The sequence below is a fragment of the Dipodomys merriami genome, unplaced genomic scaffold, assembly GCF_024711535.1.
Source record: "Dipodomys merriami isolate MVZ:Mamm:240054 unplaced genomic scaffold, mDipMer1.0.p SCAF_2, whole genome shotgun sequence".
NCBI classification, from domain to species: domain Eukaryota; kingdom Metazoa; phylum Chordata; class Mammalia; order Rodentia; family Heteromyidae; genus Dipodomys; species Dipodomys merriami.
Window position 1 is genome coordinate 118,862,489 of NW_027203381.1, and position 18,467 is coordinate 118,880,955.

Here is an 18,467-nt window from a genome sequence, read left to right on the forward strand (position 1 = left end):
AAGAAAAGGGAAACAATGACAATGAAAACAAACTACAAAACCATGGCGAATGGGCAGACCCAGCTTGAGCGTCAAGAGCTGTTTGTCCTTCTGTGTGAGGACAGACGGGCGCTTCCCACAGCGTTTGTTACTGTGGAGATTGTTGAGAGTCTGGGAATTCCTGGAATGTTGGCAAGCTGGCCTGCTACGGTTCCTGGGCCTGGCAGAAGACATGGGACTCTTGGGTTTGAGATGAAGGGTGTTGTCACAGCATAGACATCAGTTCAAGTCCCCTAAGACAAGAGTGACAAGAGCTGAAGGTTTGCATCATCGCTGAGATATTCCGAGCCGAGGAAACCCTGCACTTGTGTTTCTCTTCAATGAGTGTTGGGAGGGGGCCTTCTATGCACTTTTCTGAAAACTGAGGACACAAGGGAATGACAGGTCTGCCCTTTCCTTTGGAAGGAGGGCCGATAATCAATAAAAACAGTTATAGACAGACAAACAATATGGTAAGCTAGGGAACCTTGGGCAGGGGGGATGACGTGCAGGGAGGAAACAGGAAGTCAGGGGAGGGGTGGACACTAGTGTGAAATGGGGAGCTCAGCGTTGTCGTGGGAAGTCCAGATTGGCCTCAAGACGGAGGGGAGAAGAGCTTCTCCAGACACTCAGATAGCCAGTGAAGGGGTCATCTGCGCTGCTGGCGTCCCGTCCCTGGAAGAACCCTAAACATGAAAGGGAGACGCCAGCAAACCTGCCCACATTTTCTGTTGACGGGAGACAGTGCTGGCATCGCCATCAGCGCACAAGCTGTCCTTTTCTCCAGTAGAAACACACAACCTGTCCTCCCAGGCCACTTGCTATGCAAAGATCCTTGAAAAAAACAGTGCAGTTCCAAAGCTGTTCACCCTTGCCCAGAAGACCTGTGCAGATGAAAGGGACCCCACAGGCACCCCATATCTGGCCTTGGGAGAGCCCTAAGAGGCTGAGCTCTGTCCAGTCCACAGCTTGGCCATGTCTCATCCATCGCTCCCCCCCCCTGCTGTGGCCCTGGGTCGTCAGTGTCAGGCACCCTCTAGGCTGTTCAAAGGTTCTGCTGTCTTACTCCTTCCCCAGAGGTTGGATGGGCAGTGTTTCATGCAGCCCTGGAGGTCACTTCCCAATTTGAACTCTGTGTAGGGTTGACTACTGTGTGGTCATTCTAGATCAACGGTAGAGAAGGGCATGCGGCTCAGAAGTGCTGGGTGCTTATGTGTGAGTCACATAGTCTAGAGAGTAAAAGAAGACTCTTCACCATGGACCTGCGGTGAGGCACCCTTAGCCCTTTCTAATGCAGCTGGTTGCTAACAAACTAGTCTTTGGCACCATGGCCAGAGATGGATTCTGGAAGAACTTTCTGGAAGGACTCAGTTGTTTCCTTGCAAACTATGAAAAACTCTGCCTGTATCGTGGCATCAGGTCAGAGAGACCCTCACCGAGCAGTACCGGCTTATGTTCGGGGGCAATATTGAGCTTCAACATGCTTTCTGTCTGCAACCAGGGAATGCAGATGAGAGGAGCTTGCCATTTTTGTGTTTGGCTTTTCCACCCTCTTAGCCATGGTGGGTGTGGGTACAAGATGTAGGTCAGGGATGCACGTGAATTAGGTGGAAGCATCAGGGCCCCTGAAGTGGCCCCAGCGGTGAGGCCTACATGGCTCATGGTACTCTGGGGTCGGAGCGACATCCCAACTCACTTCAGAGAGGGGCAGCTTTCCATCTGCCAACCAGCGAGGTGATAAAAGTGCATCCAGCCTGTTGTCCTGATAGCTCTCACTCATTTTCCATACACATATCAGCCAGAGGATAAAGAAAGAGTAATATTGTATGGACCAGAGTTCATTGGAGAACTTCTCCCAAACAAATGATCAGAGACAAACAGAGGTTCAAAGTTCATTATTATTCCTCTCAATGACGTTCCTGTGTGTGTGTCCAGTACCAGGGACTTGGGCTCTGGTGTGGCTTTTTTGTTCATGGGCTAATGCTACAGCTCTACTGCTGGTTATATATGAATCCCTCGTATTTGTCTAAGTTGGTTTCAAATCATGACGCAGCCTCCTGAGTAGCTAGGAATACAGGCGTGAGCCACTTGGTGCCAAGCTTTCAATAATTCTTCTAAATATTCAGGGCACCGTCAGTCAATGGCTCTGGCTGTTGGTAGTCAGTCACTCTGGGCCCTGTCTCAGAGGAAAGCAGGATTTTCTGATACATAACTAGCAAGTGGAGTTCATTTTAATGAGTGTTTTAAGGGAAGGACTTATATACGATCCATTTCAGAGGCACATAGGATGCCATCTGAAGGAATATCTGTACAGTTTGGGAGAACAGTTTCAAAAAGGTAAACTAAGTGTGGAGAATGCTAGGCGTTTTGGATGGATAATAGGGCTTTCATTCCCCCCCCCCCGGGGAAGTATTTGTTCATTTCGTATGCTCATAGAAGCAGTTGACATGGATTCATTTCTGAAACCATGACAAGAAACAAAGACCCGCCTCACGTGCACAGGGTCACCAGAAGACGGTTTTGATGTGGTCCTAGTCCTCAAAGCTGCCCGTGAATCTTAACAGGAAGCAGCCTGCCTGGAAGATAAGTGGGAAGATGGAAGGATGGACAAGAGAAAGGGAGCCAAGTTGTGGGGAAGGAAGGAATTCCTATACATTCTAAGATGGTAATGACCACAGCAGTGTGTGTGGACCCCATTAGAACAGAGGTACTTGTGTACCATGTTATTTGGGAGATGGGACCGCCATGGTGTTTGTTCAAGTTTTCTCATCAGTGTCACATCTGAGTACCAGGGGAAGATACACACACTCTTTCCACTGCTCTGTGTGAAGTCCAGGGCTGAGGAAGTAATTCAGTTCCACCTGTTTGTGATTAACCTCTCTGGGTGATCCACAGGGAAAACCATTTAAAGAAAGAAGGAAAAGACCAAGCAGAGATTTCGGGGGAGTACCATTGCCTGTGTAGCTTTCTGGGTGCAGAGGGCACATGTATGAATGCTGGGTTACGGACAATCGACGTAAAGATAGACAGGTCATGGAAGGTCAGGTGCAGGGCCTGCTTCCTCTCACCTATAATTTAGGGGTCAGCATCTATTTCCTGTCAAGGTTAAGTTCTGTAGGCCACCCTACCTCTGCGGTAACTACCAAGGCACGGTCACAACCAGCGATTGCATGAGAATGGCTCTTGTGGTCAGTCTTTGGCCTTCTTCCAATAAAACTTTATTTACCAAAAGAGCATCAGGTTGGATTTGGCCGTAGGCTGCCAGTGCTGTCTGGCTCAAGAGTTGGGATGGTGTGCGGCCTTTTAGGAGACCCAGTCAGCCCCGTGGGGCTGGAGGCCAGCCTGCGCTTTGTGGACTCCAGCGTGGCAGTGCAGGCTGGACCTTCTTTGCTCTTCTCAGTGACACGCACTGGTATCCTCTCTTATCCATGGGCTCTGGGTCTAGTGCTGGTGTTCGCAAACTGAACATCCACAGGACAGACTCATCCACCAGGAATCGGTGGGAGATCAGAGGAGCAGACATGGAAGTAAAGGCAGACCACCTTTTTCTTTTTTTATTTCATTTAGACACAATGCAAAGAGTGTCTCATCAAATTAAAAAAAAAAAAAAGAAACCAAAAAGGAAACCAAATGGATTCCCCCCACCCCCACCCCTCCACCGACGGCACTCATTCTAATTGACAACAGAAGATGGACTCGAGGACCTGGTTCCTAACGGGAAAGAAAGGTGTGCGAACGTGAGGATAGCTGTCCCCTCCCAGAAATCTCTGCTCCTCCGAAACCCACAAGTAGGCGGGTCGCCCCTCCCGTTTCCTTCCTTTACCTCTGGTGTGACAGCGCTTCCAGTCAGAAGGTTCATTAGCCCCCATGCACTTTGTAGAAAATCAGTAAAAATGCAATAGCCTGTGAAGATCATAAAACTGGGCCTCTTTCACAAAAAATCAGACGCCCAGGCGGATGAAACTCACACTCAGACAGAAAAAGAAGCAGGGCAGTCTTTGCACTGTCTGTGGTTTCAGTATTTGTCTCTCTCTCTCTCTTTTTTTAATATATTTTGGCAATTTTCTTTAATTATAAATATTGGAATTCCGTAAAAAAAAGGTAGCTTTGATTGAACTGTTTAAATTGTATTTACAATGCTGTCCCGCGGTGCCGTGTGTTATACCAGGGTGTAGGATTTCGCGTAGGGATTGTTTCCTTTCAAATGGCCCCGGGAGTCAAGCAATGACTCTTGGGAGCTGCTCATCTTAACTGCCTGTCCCAGCTCTGCGCCTTCCCGCTGAGGTAATGTAGCCACGGCCCCCTGCTGCCACGAGGGTCCTTCTCTGGTGGAGGACGTGGAAGAGGAGGCCTCCATTGGGATGGGCTCAAGGACCGTGGGACGCTTCAGGGTCCGACTTTTCTGAGGTTCCAGGCATGCTTGTCCTAAACTCAGGTCCCTGCTGGTGCCCGGAGCACCCCGGTTTAACAAGAAGTCCATTCGAAGGTATGGAGGCAGATGGATGAGGTCGCCTGAGGGAAAAATAACACGGCCAGTTAGTGGGTTTCCTTGCCTCTGTGACATGGCCAGAATACCTTGTGTACCAGTTTGGAGGCCACACAGGCTGAGAGATGGAGACCCCCCCCCAATGCCCTTTGGGGCATCTACAAGACACCTGATTGGCGCCACCACAGAGAAGGTCAGACTGTCAGCACGCCGCTCTGCCGGGGCGCCAAGGGCCAGCTTCTCCATATAGCATTCCCTTTGGTTCCGAGCTGAGACACAGAGTGAGTGAGATTCAAGCTGCACAACCAGAAGGAAAACATGTCAAAGGCAACACGTCTTCCAGGCAGAGCAAACCACCCTGAGCAGGGAGGAGCGAGGGGAGTCCGGGCTGGAGGCCGGAGCCCAGGGTGCTGAGAAGGAACAACACACAGTCCGCGCTGCTATTGACAGTTCTGTGGACAGCTCTGAAGATGGGGGTGTCTACCGTGGCTGCAATGATGGCATTATAAGCATATGGCTTCCTGACTAGGCTTTATCTAACCCACTAAACTCCTCCTCCTGTCTCCTCTGTTTCAGCTGTGTTGTCTGTAGAGATGATGGTGGTAGAGCCCAGAATATCAGTCTATTTCCTTGCCCAGTTCAAGTTTCCTACAAGAGCATCTACTTCGGGGTGAAGGCTGTCTGATGGCTGGCCTCTACCTGTGCTACCATGAATAGAAGCCAGCTCTCCTCTGGGCTGCTTCAAGACAGTAGGAAGCGACCTTTTCTGCCCTGAGCAGGCTTCTCTACCAGGCTGGCGTTGCTTATGTATTTCCCATCGGCCCCCCGGCAGGCTTCTCAGAAGGGCCTTGCGGCCTGGGGTGCTCAGGCCTGCACTGCAGGACTCACCCTCCTTCCTTCCTTTATTCTCCGCAAGCATTTTTTGCCCACTACATCTCTTGCACGTCTTCTCTGTCTTGGCAGCTATGTTTTGAAAAATCTGAACTGCCTGGTTTTGACAACTTTCATGATCAAAGTCATTGTATTGAAGCTCAACCGAGACCTCTCATTGCCATTCCCGCTTCTTCCCTTGTACTACGGTATCCTTTGATGCTGTTGCTATTCTCGTTCTAGAACTCCCAGCAGCCTCAGCACTGTCCCCAGGCTCTCTCTGCAGCTCTGATGGCCTCTCCTCATCCATCCTCCTCTACTGCACCCTCTCTCTCCATTCTCCGGGCTCAGAACTTGCCCCGAGGCCTGTTCTCAGCTTCTTCCTTTTCAGAGCGCCCGTGCAATCTCTCTGTAAACAATTCTTTCCACCTGCTCTCACCCGAGCCCTGCCTGTGAACTTTAGAAGCCTTGCTAGACATTCCCCGTGTGAATATATATCCTGAATCTTACATGCCAGGATTCTGAAAGCCCAGCTTTCAGCTGACCTTTCGCTGACCTTGCTCAAAGCTACCGTCTCCTCGGTGCCCAGTGCCCAGTGCTGTTTCACGATGTCACCCTCTTCCCAGATAGGAAAGCCAGAGGCCTCTGTCCGTGTTGACACCCTCATCTGTAGGTTATTCCACTTGTACAATGTGTCTCACCACCTTCTTATCCTCACCTACGTGGGCTTGGCTCAGGACTTTAGCCTCCATCCCGGAAGTGCATGGGGAATCTGGGAGCTGGGCCCGAGCAGGCTGGGTGTTTGCACAGTATGCTGGGATGAATGCAGGGGACTCTTCCTGCCCATCTTGATGACCAAGGAATCCCTCTTCTTGGCACACCTGCAACTCATGACGTGCCAGGCAAGCAGCTCTGGCTCGAGAGAGGGTTGGGAGCGTGCAGTTCTGAAGGATGTACAGGCAACAGAGACGTGGAGGTGGTGGGGCCGAGGGACAGCTGGGGACGTAGCAGAGGGGTGAAGTCACAAGTTATGGAGGGGGCTCGGGGAACAACATGGCGTCAGTGGTGGTGGTGACGAAGAAGGCAGGGCCAGGCATTTCTCCCTCCCAGGTTTCAGGGGTGGACAGTGCTGCCAGGCTAGGGTTTGTTTGGATGTGGCATGTGTGGTTCCCCGCGTGGTGGCAGGAGACATTCCACCGGCGTGGCCTGGTGGAGGATGATTGAGGATCTGCCGTGGAAGGGACCTGGGGCCCAGCCTCTCCTTGGCCTCCTGTCTGGAGGGGGGGGGTCTGTTCTTCTCACTCATGCTGTAAGCCCTGCCTTCTGTCCTGGGACCCTCACTAGAACTAGAGGTGTGTTTGTTTGTTTTGCACGGTCAGCCTCCAAACTTTCAGCTAATCAACATTTTTTTTTTCTACCTGGTTGGCATGCCTTGGTTATTTTGTTATAGTAACAACAATAACAACAACAACAACAAGACTATGTTGATAAGACTCCAAGAGTCTTATCTAGTAGGCATCCTTAGCTAAATAACAAATCTTCAGCACAATCTGTGACTCACTTTCTGAACCTGAAAAACTCAAAATTCCTGTTGATTTTGTTTCCCAATGATCCATGTTCTATGTTACTCAAAGCTTCAGGTCATCCATCAGTCTTTCCTAAGCCGGCTTTTGGGGCCCCTGGGTGGTGCAGGTGTAGGCTGGGTGATGGTATAGCCACACAAGACCAGCAAGGCATCCGTTAACAGGAATATTGTGTGTTCAGACTGGTGGGAATCCAGACCTTCAGAAAACACTTCCAAGCTTACCCACGGAACAAGAACAGTTAGTGAAAGGAAAGAAAGGACCAGACAAGGACAGATGAGAACTGGAGATAAATAAAACCAGGACAGGCACAAAGGAAAAAATTATGCAATGTAAAGGAACACAACAGTTTTCAAAATGATATGTTTCTTAATATTTTTTTCCCAGAATGAGAGAGAAATGATGACCTTGTTATTGGGAAATTTATCAAATGATTTCCATGTCACTGTACAACATTGGCTTGTCACTTGGTATTTATGATTCAAAGACCCACTTACGCTTTCTCATTGGCTTTCTTAGGATGTGTTTATCCAATTAAGTAATGATGAGTAATTATATGATTTCATTACAAACTGCAGCCTGTAATTCACGACCATGGCCCCAGCAGCTTTTTGGATTTAGTTCACTGAAATCAAACACACTGTAATTCAATCTTAGCCTCATCGGGGAACATACTTCGTGGTACTCTTGTAGAAAGAAATAACATAATGTGCGTGTGGCATTCTTGTCAAAAGGGTTTTGATCACTAGTAGAGTATTACCATTGAAGACTCTAAGACAGAGGGTATGTGAGATCACCTTTGCTCCTGATGAAATGCAGGTGGCTAGTTCTTACAAATGAACTTCATGTCCTTCAAGACTACTCTCTATTTGGTAATAGATACTGGAAACTTACTTGCAAAATAGTAAACATTTTCTTTGTGTATTGACACACTGGCTGCCTTGAGCAATTTAAGAATAGGTGGAGTATTACACTTTCCTCAAACCAATTATCTATCTATTAGTGTCTAGTAAGAAAATTCTATTGTTTTGCTCTTTCATTTGTATATGTAATATTTTTGACCATGTTGTGCAGATATTTGAGAAAATATGGAAGATAATCTCCCTTTAGAGTTATTTTAAAATGTCAGCTGAAGAACAGTCCAGGGTTTTTTCATGGCCCAACAGAATCTTGCACTCCTGATGCTTTTGGGAGATTTGTAGGTTGTTGTAGCTGGCCTGGAGACTAGTTTCTATCTGAGTAACTTCCCATGGAGTTCTCAGAACATATTAAGCCCCTACAAAGCCATAGGAGTTCTCAGAACATATTAAGCCCCTACAAAGCCATAGGCTCTGGGTCCTGGCTGGATCGTCCAGTGCCCAGGTCTTGGATTGGATAGAACAAATATGTTTGGAAATAAAAGAACAAGTTCATGAACTCTGCCCTGTTCTCAAGAGTCCTCAACTTGGAAGTATTGAAAAGAAGGTTCTGGGGGCTGGGAAGGTGGCTCAGTGGTAGAGCGCTTGCCTTGCATGCCTGAGGCCCTGGGTTCGATTCCTCAGTACCACATAAGCAAAAAGAAAAAAGCTGGAAGTGGTGCTGTGGCTCAAGTGGTAGAGTGCTAGCCTTGAACTGAAGAGCTGAGGGACAGCGCCCAGGCCCAGAGTTCAGGCCCCACGACTGGACCCCCCCCCCAAAAAAAAAAAAAAGAAAAGAAAGTTCTGCTAGCTGAAAAAGGTCAGTGAGAAGTACAAACCCTTCATCATAGGAATAGTTCTACATCACATCTCAGTAGTTGAGACTGGCTTGTGTTTGCTTGTTGCACGTCTGCCTAGCATCTCTGAACAGCTAGATTCTCTGAGGGTCCAGCTTAGAGATGTACAATGCGCTCATTAGCTTTGCCTTAGTGACTGGGTATTTTCTGATTAGCACTCCGAATAGCCCTTTCCACTGTGTGAGTGCTGGAAATGAGCTCCCTCAATAATTCATGCACATGAAGGGAAAAGCAGTCCTGGAGTAGTCAGTGGTGAGCTTCGTTTATCCCAAACACTTTACATCCATTAAAATCCCAGTTCCCCTGTGAGTCAAAGCATCAGCCGGGAGACTGGGTTTGGCAGGTTCCTGGATGCCTACACATATGAATACGCGAACGTAACGGCTCCAGCAAGAGCAGAGTGAAGCAGGGGACTTGGTGGCCATCGGAACACTGGCTCCACGCCTACATCCTGTCTCCTACCGCCCGTTTCCACTGGGAGATACTCCAGGGTCTTCCGCTGTGTTGAGGAAGAGCAGAGGGCCGTGCCTGTATTTCAGAGGCACAGATTTGGATGGACTCCGTGTCCTCATGTATGAAATGGGAATAATAGTGTGTGTCACAGAGACCTGTAGTGCAGATACCACTGGGTTATGAGCTCTACTGTAGAAGGCGCAAAGAAGATTCACTACCTTAGCGTCCCAACCGGTGAATCCCCAAGGCAGCCATTTGGGGACAGCTTCCCAGTGTCTGAGTGAGACCTCACCTAGAAGGGTCTTCGCAGAGGTGATGGAGTAAAGGATCATCGGGGGTTCAAGTGGGGCTGTCACGGCCAGGGTCTCTCCAAGAGCCAAGCAAAAGGAGAAGAGAGGCAGAGAGGCACCCGGGGAGAGGCCTGTGAAAGTGGATGGGGTCACTGGGGTGATTCAGTGAGAAGTCAAGGGTCACCGGGAGCCACTGGACGCTGGATGAGGTGAGGAAGGCATCCTTCCCTAGAAACCCTGGAGGAGGCGGCGCGGCCCTGCCAGCCCCTGGAGGGGACACGGCCTGGCGGTGCCTTGACTTTGAAGACACTGTGCTGTCTTTGTAAGGGCTTCATCACAGCTGCCTCTGGACACCGCCTCATGTTGTCCTCCTGGCTGTGATGGCTTGGGGGCGGAACTGTCACCAAAGGGCAGATGTGGGAGGAGAAGAGAGCTGAAGAGAAGTCAGTGCCCAGGGCCAGACAGCGGACATCAAATGTGTGTGTGTGTCTGTGAGACAGAGAGAGACAGACAGAGAGAGACAGAGACACACAGAAAGAGAGAGAGAGAGAGGAGAGAAACAGACAGACAGACAGACAGACAAGAAGAACCGTCCAAAAGCTGGAGACAAGGCTATGTCAGAGGGCCACGGGCCAGGTGTGGGCCAGGTGCTGGCTAACTCACTTCCGGGTCCGCTCTGGCTTATTCAAATGCCCACACATTTAGCTCCTTCCAAGTTTGCTCAACCCATAAGTGTCACCTCCCAGACCAAACATGAGTGCAGTGATACAAGCTAAGGGCATCCTTCGTTGGTGTTGGTTTTAACTGTACACTTGCCGCTCATACACACGCATGGATGCATGCACACACATGCACATGCACACATGCACACACAAACACTCTTTCTGGAAGTCTAACTGGCTTCTACTCAGCTCTCTGTACTCTGTTCCTGACGCTCAAGTCCTCATGCGGGAGACAGCCATCCAGTGGGGACAAAGGGTGTGAGATCCCACGGCAAGGGGAGAACTCGGGGAAGCAAGGACAGGGACGGGGACCGGGTCACAGGACACCGGCAGTTACACTGCAAGCAAGGAAGACAAAACGCCCTGAATTTCCTCCATATGTTCAGACACACAAACAGCGGCTGACTGTCTGTCATCTTTGGAAGAACGATGACAAAGTCAAAACCAAAACGAAGCGTGAATGGATGGATGCAAAAAGCAACCATGGATGTCATTACACAACCGTCCCCTCCTGCACGGCTTCCTGTCGTCAACCACATATCCGCCCCCCCCCCCCGCCCACCCCTCACACACACCTGCGGGAGCAGATGAAGTTTGAGTCAGTGGCCTCCCCAGGGACCAGGGGCACAGGGCAATGTCACGAGGGGCCCTGGGCAGGGATGCCAACAACATCTATTGGTCAGAGGTCACCATGGCTTCGTAACCCCATCCAATGTGAAGGATGCCAGTGCCACAAAGCATCCTCTGCCTCAAATATTAATGGTGCTGCTTGGAGAAACCCAAGTTTAGATGGTCCAGGCCCATAAGACCAAGGAGATGCTCTTTTGCTTGAATACTAGTCAGAGTGTAAGGAATTGTTCTCGTCAGAGTCTCCCGGAACTACGACCTCATCTTTGCAGAAGCGTATGAGACATGGTCTGATGAACAGAAGTCAGTGTCCCAGAGTTCCCTCGGTTAGCTACTGTACCTGCTGCAGAAGGAGCTGAGTGGGAGGGAAAGGAAGTGGCTTGGGCGTTTGTGTTCAAATCCAGCCTCTGACTCCAGAGAACTCTGTGATGTCTTTGCATTTAGAGCTCTTGCCATTAGTCAAATGCAGGGGAAATGGGAATATCAGGCTTGTATTGAGTCTAAAGAGTCTTGCTCATGCACAGAGCTATCTCACTAGGAGAATGGACAAAGGACCTGTGTATGGAGAATTTCAGGGTAAGTGTGGAAGAAAGGGATGCATTTCTGGGCACCAAAAGTCTCAAGGTTCATGGCAGTAGCTTCTCCCTAAGCAATCTCTTGTTAGTCACAAACTGTGAACATATAGGTGTGTTTCCAAACTCCTGCAGACCAGAAGTGTGTCTGGTGCTCAGGGTCAAGCCCTGCCCCGCCTCAGGGACACACACTGGCCTCCCATGGATCTCTAACAAGGTCTGATGTCTGTGCCACCAACGAGCTGGATTCTGAGATGCAGAGTTGAGAAGTGAAGAAGGCTTACCTTGTCTTGAGTTCTAGAAATTTCAGACACAAAACACCAACAAACCACGGAGATCAGACATGACCCTATCCTGCTCATTACTGAGGGAAATGTGTAGTCTGCCTAGACTCCTGGTGGACAGGATCTAACACATTTTTTTTTAAAGTTTAATATTAATGCTGCAGCACGGTAATGAAAACTTGTAAACGAATCTCTCTTGGTAAATGAATCTTCACTCCCAAACACAACAAGGAAAAACCCTAAATAAATAATGTGAGATTGATATGAGAGCCCATGTGCGCGGGCTGGGTTACCATGCTTGGCGTGCACTTCAGAAGCCTCATACATTTTTCAAGAGCTCATTGATATTGTGATCATCCAATGTGCTGCTGAGCTTCCAAAATGACACTGAAGCCTGAGACAGGACTCAGGGGTGGCGGGAGCTCACGAGTCTTCAGAAATGAAGTAGTTCTGAGTCAAAACAAATCTTTCCTGGCCCACAGGCAAGATCAGAATTCTTAGCAAGGGGGGTTTTGTAGAATCATTTGGGGCAGACCTGGGGGGGGTGGTCCAAGATGGATACAGACCTCCACGAGCACTGGGAAGAATGCTGTGTCAGGGCCTTGACTGGAGTCTGTCCCTGCCATGTGCTGTAGGGCGGGCTGACCCATCCCAACAAGCCCCTGCACCTCAAGCCGTGCCCCGGCAGAGGGACCAGGCAGGCTGAGCCCTCTGCATCTTGCAGACCTTTGCTCTGAGGGTAGCGGCAGCCACGGCCTGACACGCGGAAGTCTTTGTCTTACTGCCTGCTCTTTGTCTCTACTGTCTGATTGCCGCCCAGTTTCAGATGCAGCTGGTGCTGGCAGAGACTGCCGAGGACTACACTGGAAGACCAGAGTTTATACTCTCCTAGCTGCATGTTTGAGAACATTCTCTAGAAGTTTCTGCTGCTTTGGATGATCTCGGCATCCCATTGTGTGTGTGTGTGTGTGTGTGTGTGTGTGTGTGTGTGTGTGTGTGTGTGTGTGTGTGTGTGTGTGTGTGTGTGTGTGTGTTGGAATGTCTGTTTTCTGTTTGTCTTAATTTTTGGACTTTTTCAAGGTTTATCTATCTTGTGTCTGCTATTCTGACAAACAAGATGGTTGGAAGCATTAGTTTAATACTTTTATGTCTTAGGATAATCAAAGAGTCTTTGACACTGAGGATCACCATCAGTATGAGAGTCACACTTGGAACGGGCCTGCTGGCACAGGTAGGGGCCCAGGTGCTGTTCATCCGTACTCTGGAAGCTTCCCTTGTATACTTGCAGGACCAGGGTGGCTATTTTGCCTTTGCACCATTGCTCTACAAGCCTACAGGCCTCCTCTGCCTCCTCTTCCTCCTCTTCCTCCTCTGCCTCCTTCTGCCTAATGCCCCCTTGGGGGCTGGCATGACCGATAACCCTGCAACAATTTAGACCTGAGCTCCAATAAAACAACGGAGAAAACCAAGCTGTTCCAGGGAAGTTAGTGAGAACAGAGAATGAGGCCTAGAACAAGCGGACACAGACAACAGCCCGTGACCCCGAGCAACAGGAGTGACCGTGGACAAAGATGGCTGGGGTCTCGGAGGCGCTGGTCTGGACACCAGGGGCACGAGAGGGGACAGCTGGGGAGGTGACCGAAAGACACTCAGGGATAGTGTGTGGAACTGTCATTCCAGCAGATGGGCCTGGAGTGGGGCCTTTCAGAACACAGGTCTTCAGTGTCCAAGAGACATCCACTGACAACAGACTAGAAGCATAGAACCTTCTAGATCCTGGATCTGTAAGTGTCCATCAGAGAGGGTTGGTTTTCCAGGAAGGAGCCGGATGAGCTCCGGCTCAGAGTGGGAGTGAGGAGCAAGGGGTGAGGGTGTTCTCGGGTGGCTTGAAATCCCATGCACTGTTTGGAAGTTTGCCTGGGCCCGGCAGCTCCGGGGGATTCTCGAGCTGGGCTGCCAGTGCCAGTCACTCCTGTCTCGAGCCCAGGCCTCCGCATCTCCATTCTGCCTGGACTCTGCTCCCCTCTGGGCTCTCTGACTCTCATCAGTTCCACCCCCATGCTTCAGGAAGACCTTCCCTGGCTGTCTTTTCTGAAATACTTTCTATAGATCTTATTGCCTCCCTTCCCCAGGTTACTTTTCTTCTCGCATTGAGCCTGACCCATGGCGGTGCTATTGTTGGTTTATGTGATCATTTCTCTTCTGAAATCTAAGTGCTCTCCCTCCCTCCCACCCTCCATCTCTCTCTCCCTCTCCCTCTCTTTCTCTGAGGGTCATCATCTATTGCTATACCCTCAGCAACCCTGCTATTGAGCAGACACTCAATAAACATATGCCATTGAAAACGCAGGAGAGGATAGGCCAAGGAGGAGAGAGGCTGGGCTCTCCCAGGAAGGGGGGAGCCTAGGGACCTGAATGTGTCTATGTGTGCACGAGCCCTGCGTATGTGCTTACATGCATGGGCCTGTGTCCACGCATGCAGGCATGTCCTCACACATGCGCCCGTGCATCCATGCGTTTGAGTGGGGTAGGTGTGGAAGATGCATGTCCAACTAATCTGTGCTCATGAATCTTTAAAAACTTGTGCTCTTGAAAGGAGATCGTTTTCATAGCTCTTGGAGTAATATTCATGGTAAAAAATTCCAAGCCTGCAGTTGGAAGACATGCAAAAGAAAGGAAGAAGAAGAAAGAGGAGACAGGACCGTCAACCTTGAGGAGGGGGAGAGGGAGCGGCAGCTGGTGAGGAATGACTGTGGTGAGTGCAGCTCTGGCCTTGGGAGGGAGAGTAGTGGGGGCAAATCTACCCGCAGAGAGGGAAAAACACCCAGCAAAATTAACATGAAAGCCAGGGAGGGGGGCTTGGAGGAGGGCCAGCCTAGATCAGCGCGGTGCTGGCCTGAACAGGTAAGAGCTCCTCAGGCAAAGTCCCCCAGCTGGGGCTCTGGCTTGTGTGATGCTGTGGGTGCCGCCTCGATCTCAACATGCTGAGGAGAGGCTGATGCGTAGGTCGACTGGATCCTAAAATTAAAACCCAATAACCTTCAAATAGATCAACGGGCTGGCAGCTGATCGGGCTGTTTCCAGATGGAGAAGCCTCTTGTGAGGGAGCCTGAAGCACCCAGTCTTAGTGCTGGGTTCCCTGGATAGCAGAGTTTGGACACCTGAGGGGCCCTGCTTTCCCCAGGGCCAGCAGGCCAGGGCCACAGGCTGCAGATTTGAGGTTTTCAGATGCGTGAAGCAGCTTTGCGTAATGACAGCTCTTGATTACACAAGATGCACGTCAGGAATAAAGAAGAAGAGGTCATCTGAGTGACTCCAAGCATTCTCCAAGACTGAGAATAGAGGGCTGGGAAGGTGGCTCAGTGGTAAGAGTGGTTGCCTTGCATGCATGAGGCCCTGGGTTCAATTCTCAGCACCACATAAGCAGAAAAAGCCAGAAGTGGCGCTGTGGCTCAAACAGTAGAGCACTAGCCTTGAGCTGAAGAGCTGAGGGACAGTGCCCAGGCCCAGAGTGCAGGCCCCAGGACTGGGGTGGAGGGGCACTGAGAAGAGGCACTGCAATCCCAGCACAAATGCTACCATGACCCCTTCTTGAAGAAAACAATCATATAATTAGTATTTTACTAATTTACTAATTAGCATTTAAAGAATTGAATATCCAGGTATTATGGCCATGTAGTTATAATCTTCCGGCTGTCTTTAATACAGCCATACACACTTCAAGGTCCATGTCCCTTTACCTCAAGAAGGCATTTGCTTTAGATTTGTAAGAGCAAACCCAAAGTAACAAATGATTTTGTTTCAAAGTGTACCAGCACTGGTGTAGATTTCAGTGTCCTCTTGTAGTTGATTTGCAATTTCTGATAAGTAGAATACTTTGGTCAATTGTTCAGTCTTTTTTTTTTTTCCAATTGCTCAGTCTTGTCATATAACATGAAGACCTCGATACATTCACTAAATTAAAACACACACATATACACACACATACACACACATAGTATGTCACAGACATAGTGCTGGGCAGGCCTCTGATACCATGGATTCACATAAAACAATTTCCTGAACACTCTAGTGGACACCTACAGACTCTATTTTTTTTTATTTTTTATTTATTTATTTTTTTGGGGGTGGGGCCTGAACTCTGGGCCTGGGCGCTGTCCCTCAGCTCTTCAGCTCAAGGCTAGCGCTCTACCATTTGAGCCACAGCGCCACTTCCGGCTTTTCTCTTTTTGCTTATGTGGTGCTGAGGAATTGAACCCAGGGCCTGGAGCATGCAAGGCAAGCGCTCTACCACTGAGCCACCTTCCCAGCCCCGCACCTACAGACTCTAATGAGCAAGACAAAGATTACTGAGCTTCCTTATTTTCCTGGAGTCGACCTGGCCCGATTATTGTGACTTGATCTTGAGTTATAGTAAACTTAAAATTCTGGGTTCATATTTTTGGTACTGAAGATAGACAAAGGAAAAAAGTACGGAGGAACAATGATCATCAAAAGGAAGAAGAGTTAGACTGAACCTGGTAGTGTATGCCTGTGAGTCCAGCTACATGAGGGAGGCATAGAAAGAGGATCACAGTCTGAGGCTAGCCCTGGAAAACAGCACAAGGCCCGATCCCCCAAATGAATGAAGCCAAAAAGGACAGGGGCAGGGCTCAAGTGGTACTGTGTCTGCCTCATCCGCATAAGACTCTGCATTAAAAGCCCAAACAGAGAGAGAGAGAGAGAGAGAGAGAGAGAGAGAGAGAGAGAGAGAGAGAGAGAGAGAGAGAGAGAGAGAGAGAGAGAGAGAGAGAGAAACAGAAACAGAGAGAGACAGAGAGACAGACAGAGACAGACAGAGACAGAGACAGAGAGAGAGTGAGAGAGAGAGATTTGTGGACTATGCAGAACCCAGAGAAGATACAAGAAAGGATAAGGTTACAAGCATGGTCCATGAAGCTGCTAATCAAGGCACAGCCCCTAGGCAGTGCCATAGCTTTCTGTAAGCAGCTTGTGCTGGAGTGCAGCCATCTTGAGTCATAACCGCCATGGGCCCCCAGAGCAATCCCATCCTGAGCCTCCCTTGGCTTCCCAGAAAGCTACAAGTAGACAATAGCAACAGAGGGACACTTGGAAATCCATGACCAGACCGCAGTGCCAGGAACGTGTGCAACTCTTGATGGTAGCTTGAAGTCAACCAGGTACATTAAGGATTAGATGAAGTCACTCTCGACCACTTCATAAGCCCCCAGCGTTCAGACCCAAAACACGGAGATCCACACTGGACCACGTCTGCGTCAGTAAGTTCCCAACACATTTCAACCTATGCTGGCTGGGTCCCTCTGCGCTTTCCTTGAGTCTGAAGGTACCTTCAGACCTGCTCCATTCCCGGTGCTGTGTCCTCCGGACCATTGTTTGTGGCCCACACAGCCTTCAGTTGCATTGTGAGGACCAAATGGAAAGCTTTCCAAAGGGGCCCACACAGTTCTCTAACATCTATTACATATTCAGCAGTAAAACGGTCATCTGGGGGTAGACAAAAGAAAGTTGTGGACATCAGAACTCACATTGATTTCAGAAATTATTCATACCTAAAGTTACGAAATCATTTTCCCCTAAATAATACATTAAGATGATGGTCGCATTTTTCTTTTTCTTTTTTTTTTTGTGATCTTTCAGTGGCTCTAATGGATCCAGGCAACAATGCCATGAACAAGTATAAAGGCTGAAAAAAAATATGAGTCCAACGGTTATGGACAACACACCATCAAAAAAGGATCGTCAAGCCTTGAATTATTTAGAAGTCTGCACAAGTAGGGCAGGCATCTGACCTAAAAGCTCATTCTCCGCCCTGAATCACACTTGGAGGGGAGGTGGTAGATGTGGTCTTAAGTATAAAGACAGGGCTTCCAGGGCACACGTTGATGGACTGGGTACTGCTGGGACCTCAGTGGCCACTGGGATAAATAAGAGCAGGAAGGAAGAGGGGCCAGCAGCTCATGGGGAAATCCAATTGGACTTCTAACGATACCTTCAACAAGACAACAGAGGAAGCAACAAAGTGCACTCACCAGCGCTGTGGGCATGTTGAACCAATGCAGTAAGTAGGCACCGATGTTATGCCCTCTTCACAGAGGTGGTTGATGCAACTGAGCAAGGCTGGATAAGATGCCCCTGGCTTCTTCCCATGTCTCCTGCTCTTTTCCTCCCCTTCTCCCCCACCCCTCCCCATCACAAGCAGCCACAAAAAGCCATGGCATCTATACTGTGCTTTTCTGCATTTGCCTGGCCAATAAATGTCAACAACAACAAAATTACTTGACATAAAAATACCCACAAATAACGGCCAATCCATTCTCCTGCTGAGGCGGAGACAGAATGAGAATAAATGAAGCCGTCATTCTTTATCGTGCCCTGGCATGAATCTGAAGTCCGAGAGGAAGATTATTTGCTGGGCAGACAATTCTTCTTTGATATATTTTTCATGTATTTATAAGCCTCATTTCAGCCAAGGCTTATGGCATAAAACATAAGGGAGTTGCAATAATTCAAAAGTGAAGATTGATTTTTGAAATAGAACTGGTATTATGGTTCACAAAAGGGATGAAATGAGAAGTAAAACTTGGATTCAACACTATTGGATAGCCCACAGGAAGCAGCCGGCCACCGTCAGCTGGATTACTGTGAAGGCTTAATTGTGCTGTTTGCAAACACTGACACCAACTCTTAACAACTGTGAGTTTCCATGGGAAACTAAGATCCTGGCTTCTCTTAAAATCCCGAGTCAGACTTCGGTTCATTTCCACTTGTGGTTACCAGGCAGACGCCTT

The 18,467-nt window shown here is 49.1% G+C and overlaps 1 protein-coding gene across 1 annotated transcript in view; it reads right to left on the minus strand.

The window, feature by feature from the left end:
* Positions 1-3,213: 3,213 nt before the first annotated feature.
* The window catches only part of Dscam (DS cell adhesion molecule), a 448,055-nt gene continuing 432,801 nt past the window's right edge, over positions 3,214-18,467 (minus strand). The window contains exon 33 of the mRNA XM_070030727.1: positions 3,214-4,530. Within this exon, the coding sequence (XP_069886828.1) occupies positions 4,178-4,530 (353 nt within the window). The 3' untranslated portion in view covers positions 3,214-4,177. The remainder of the gene's footprint in view (positions 4,531-18,467) is intronic.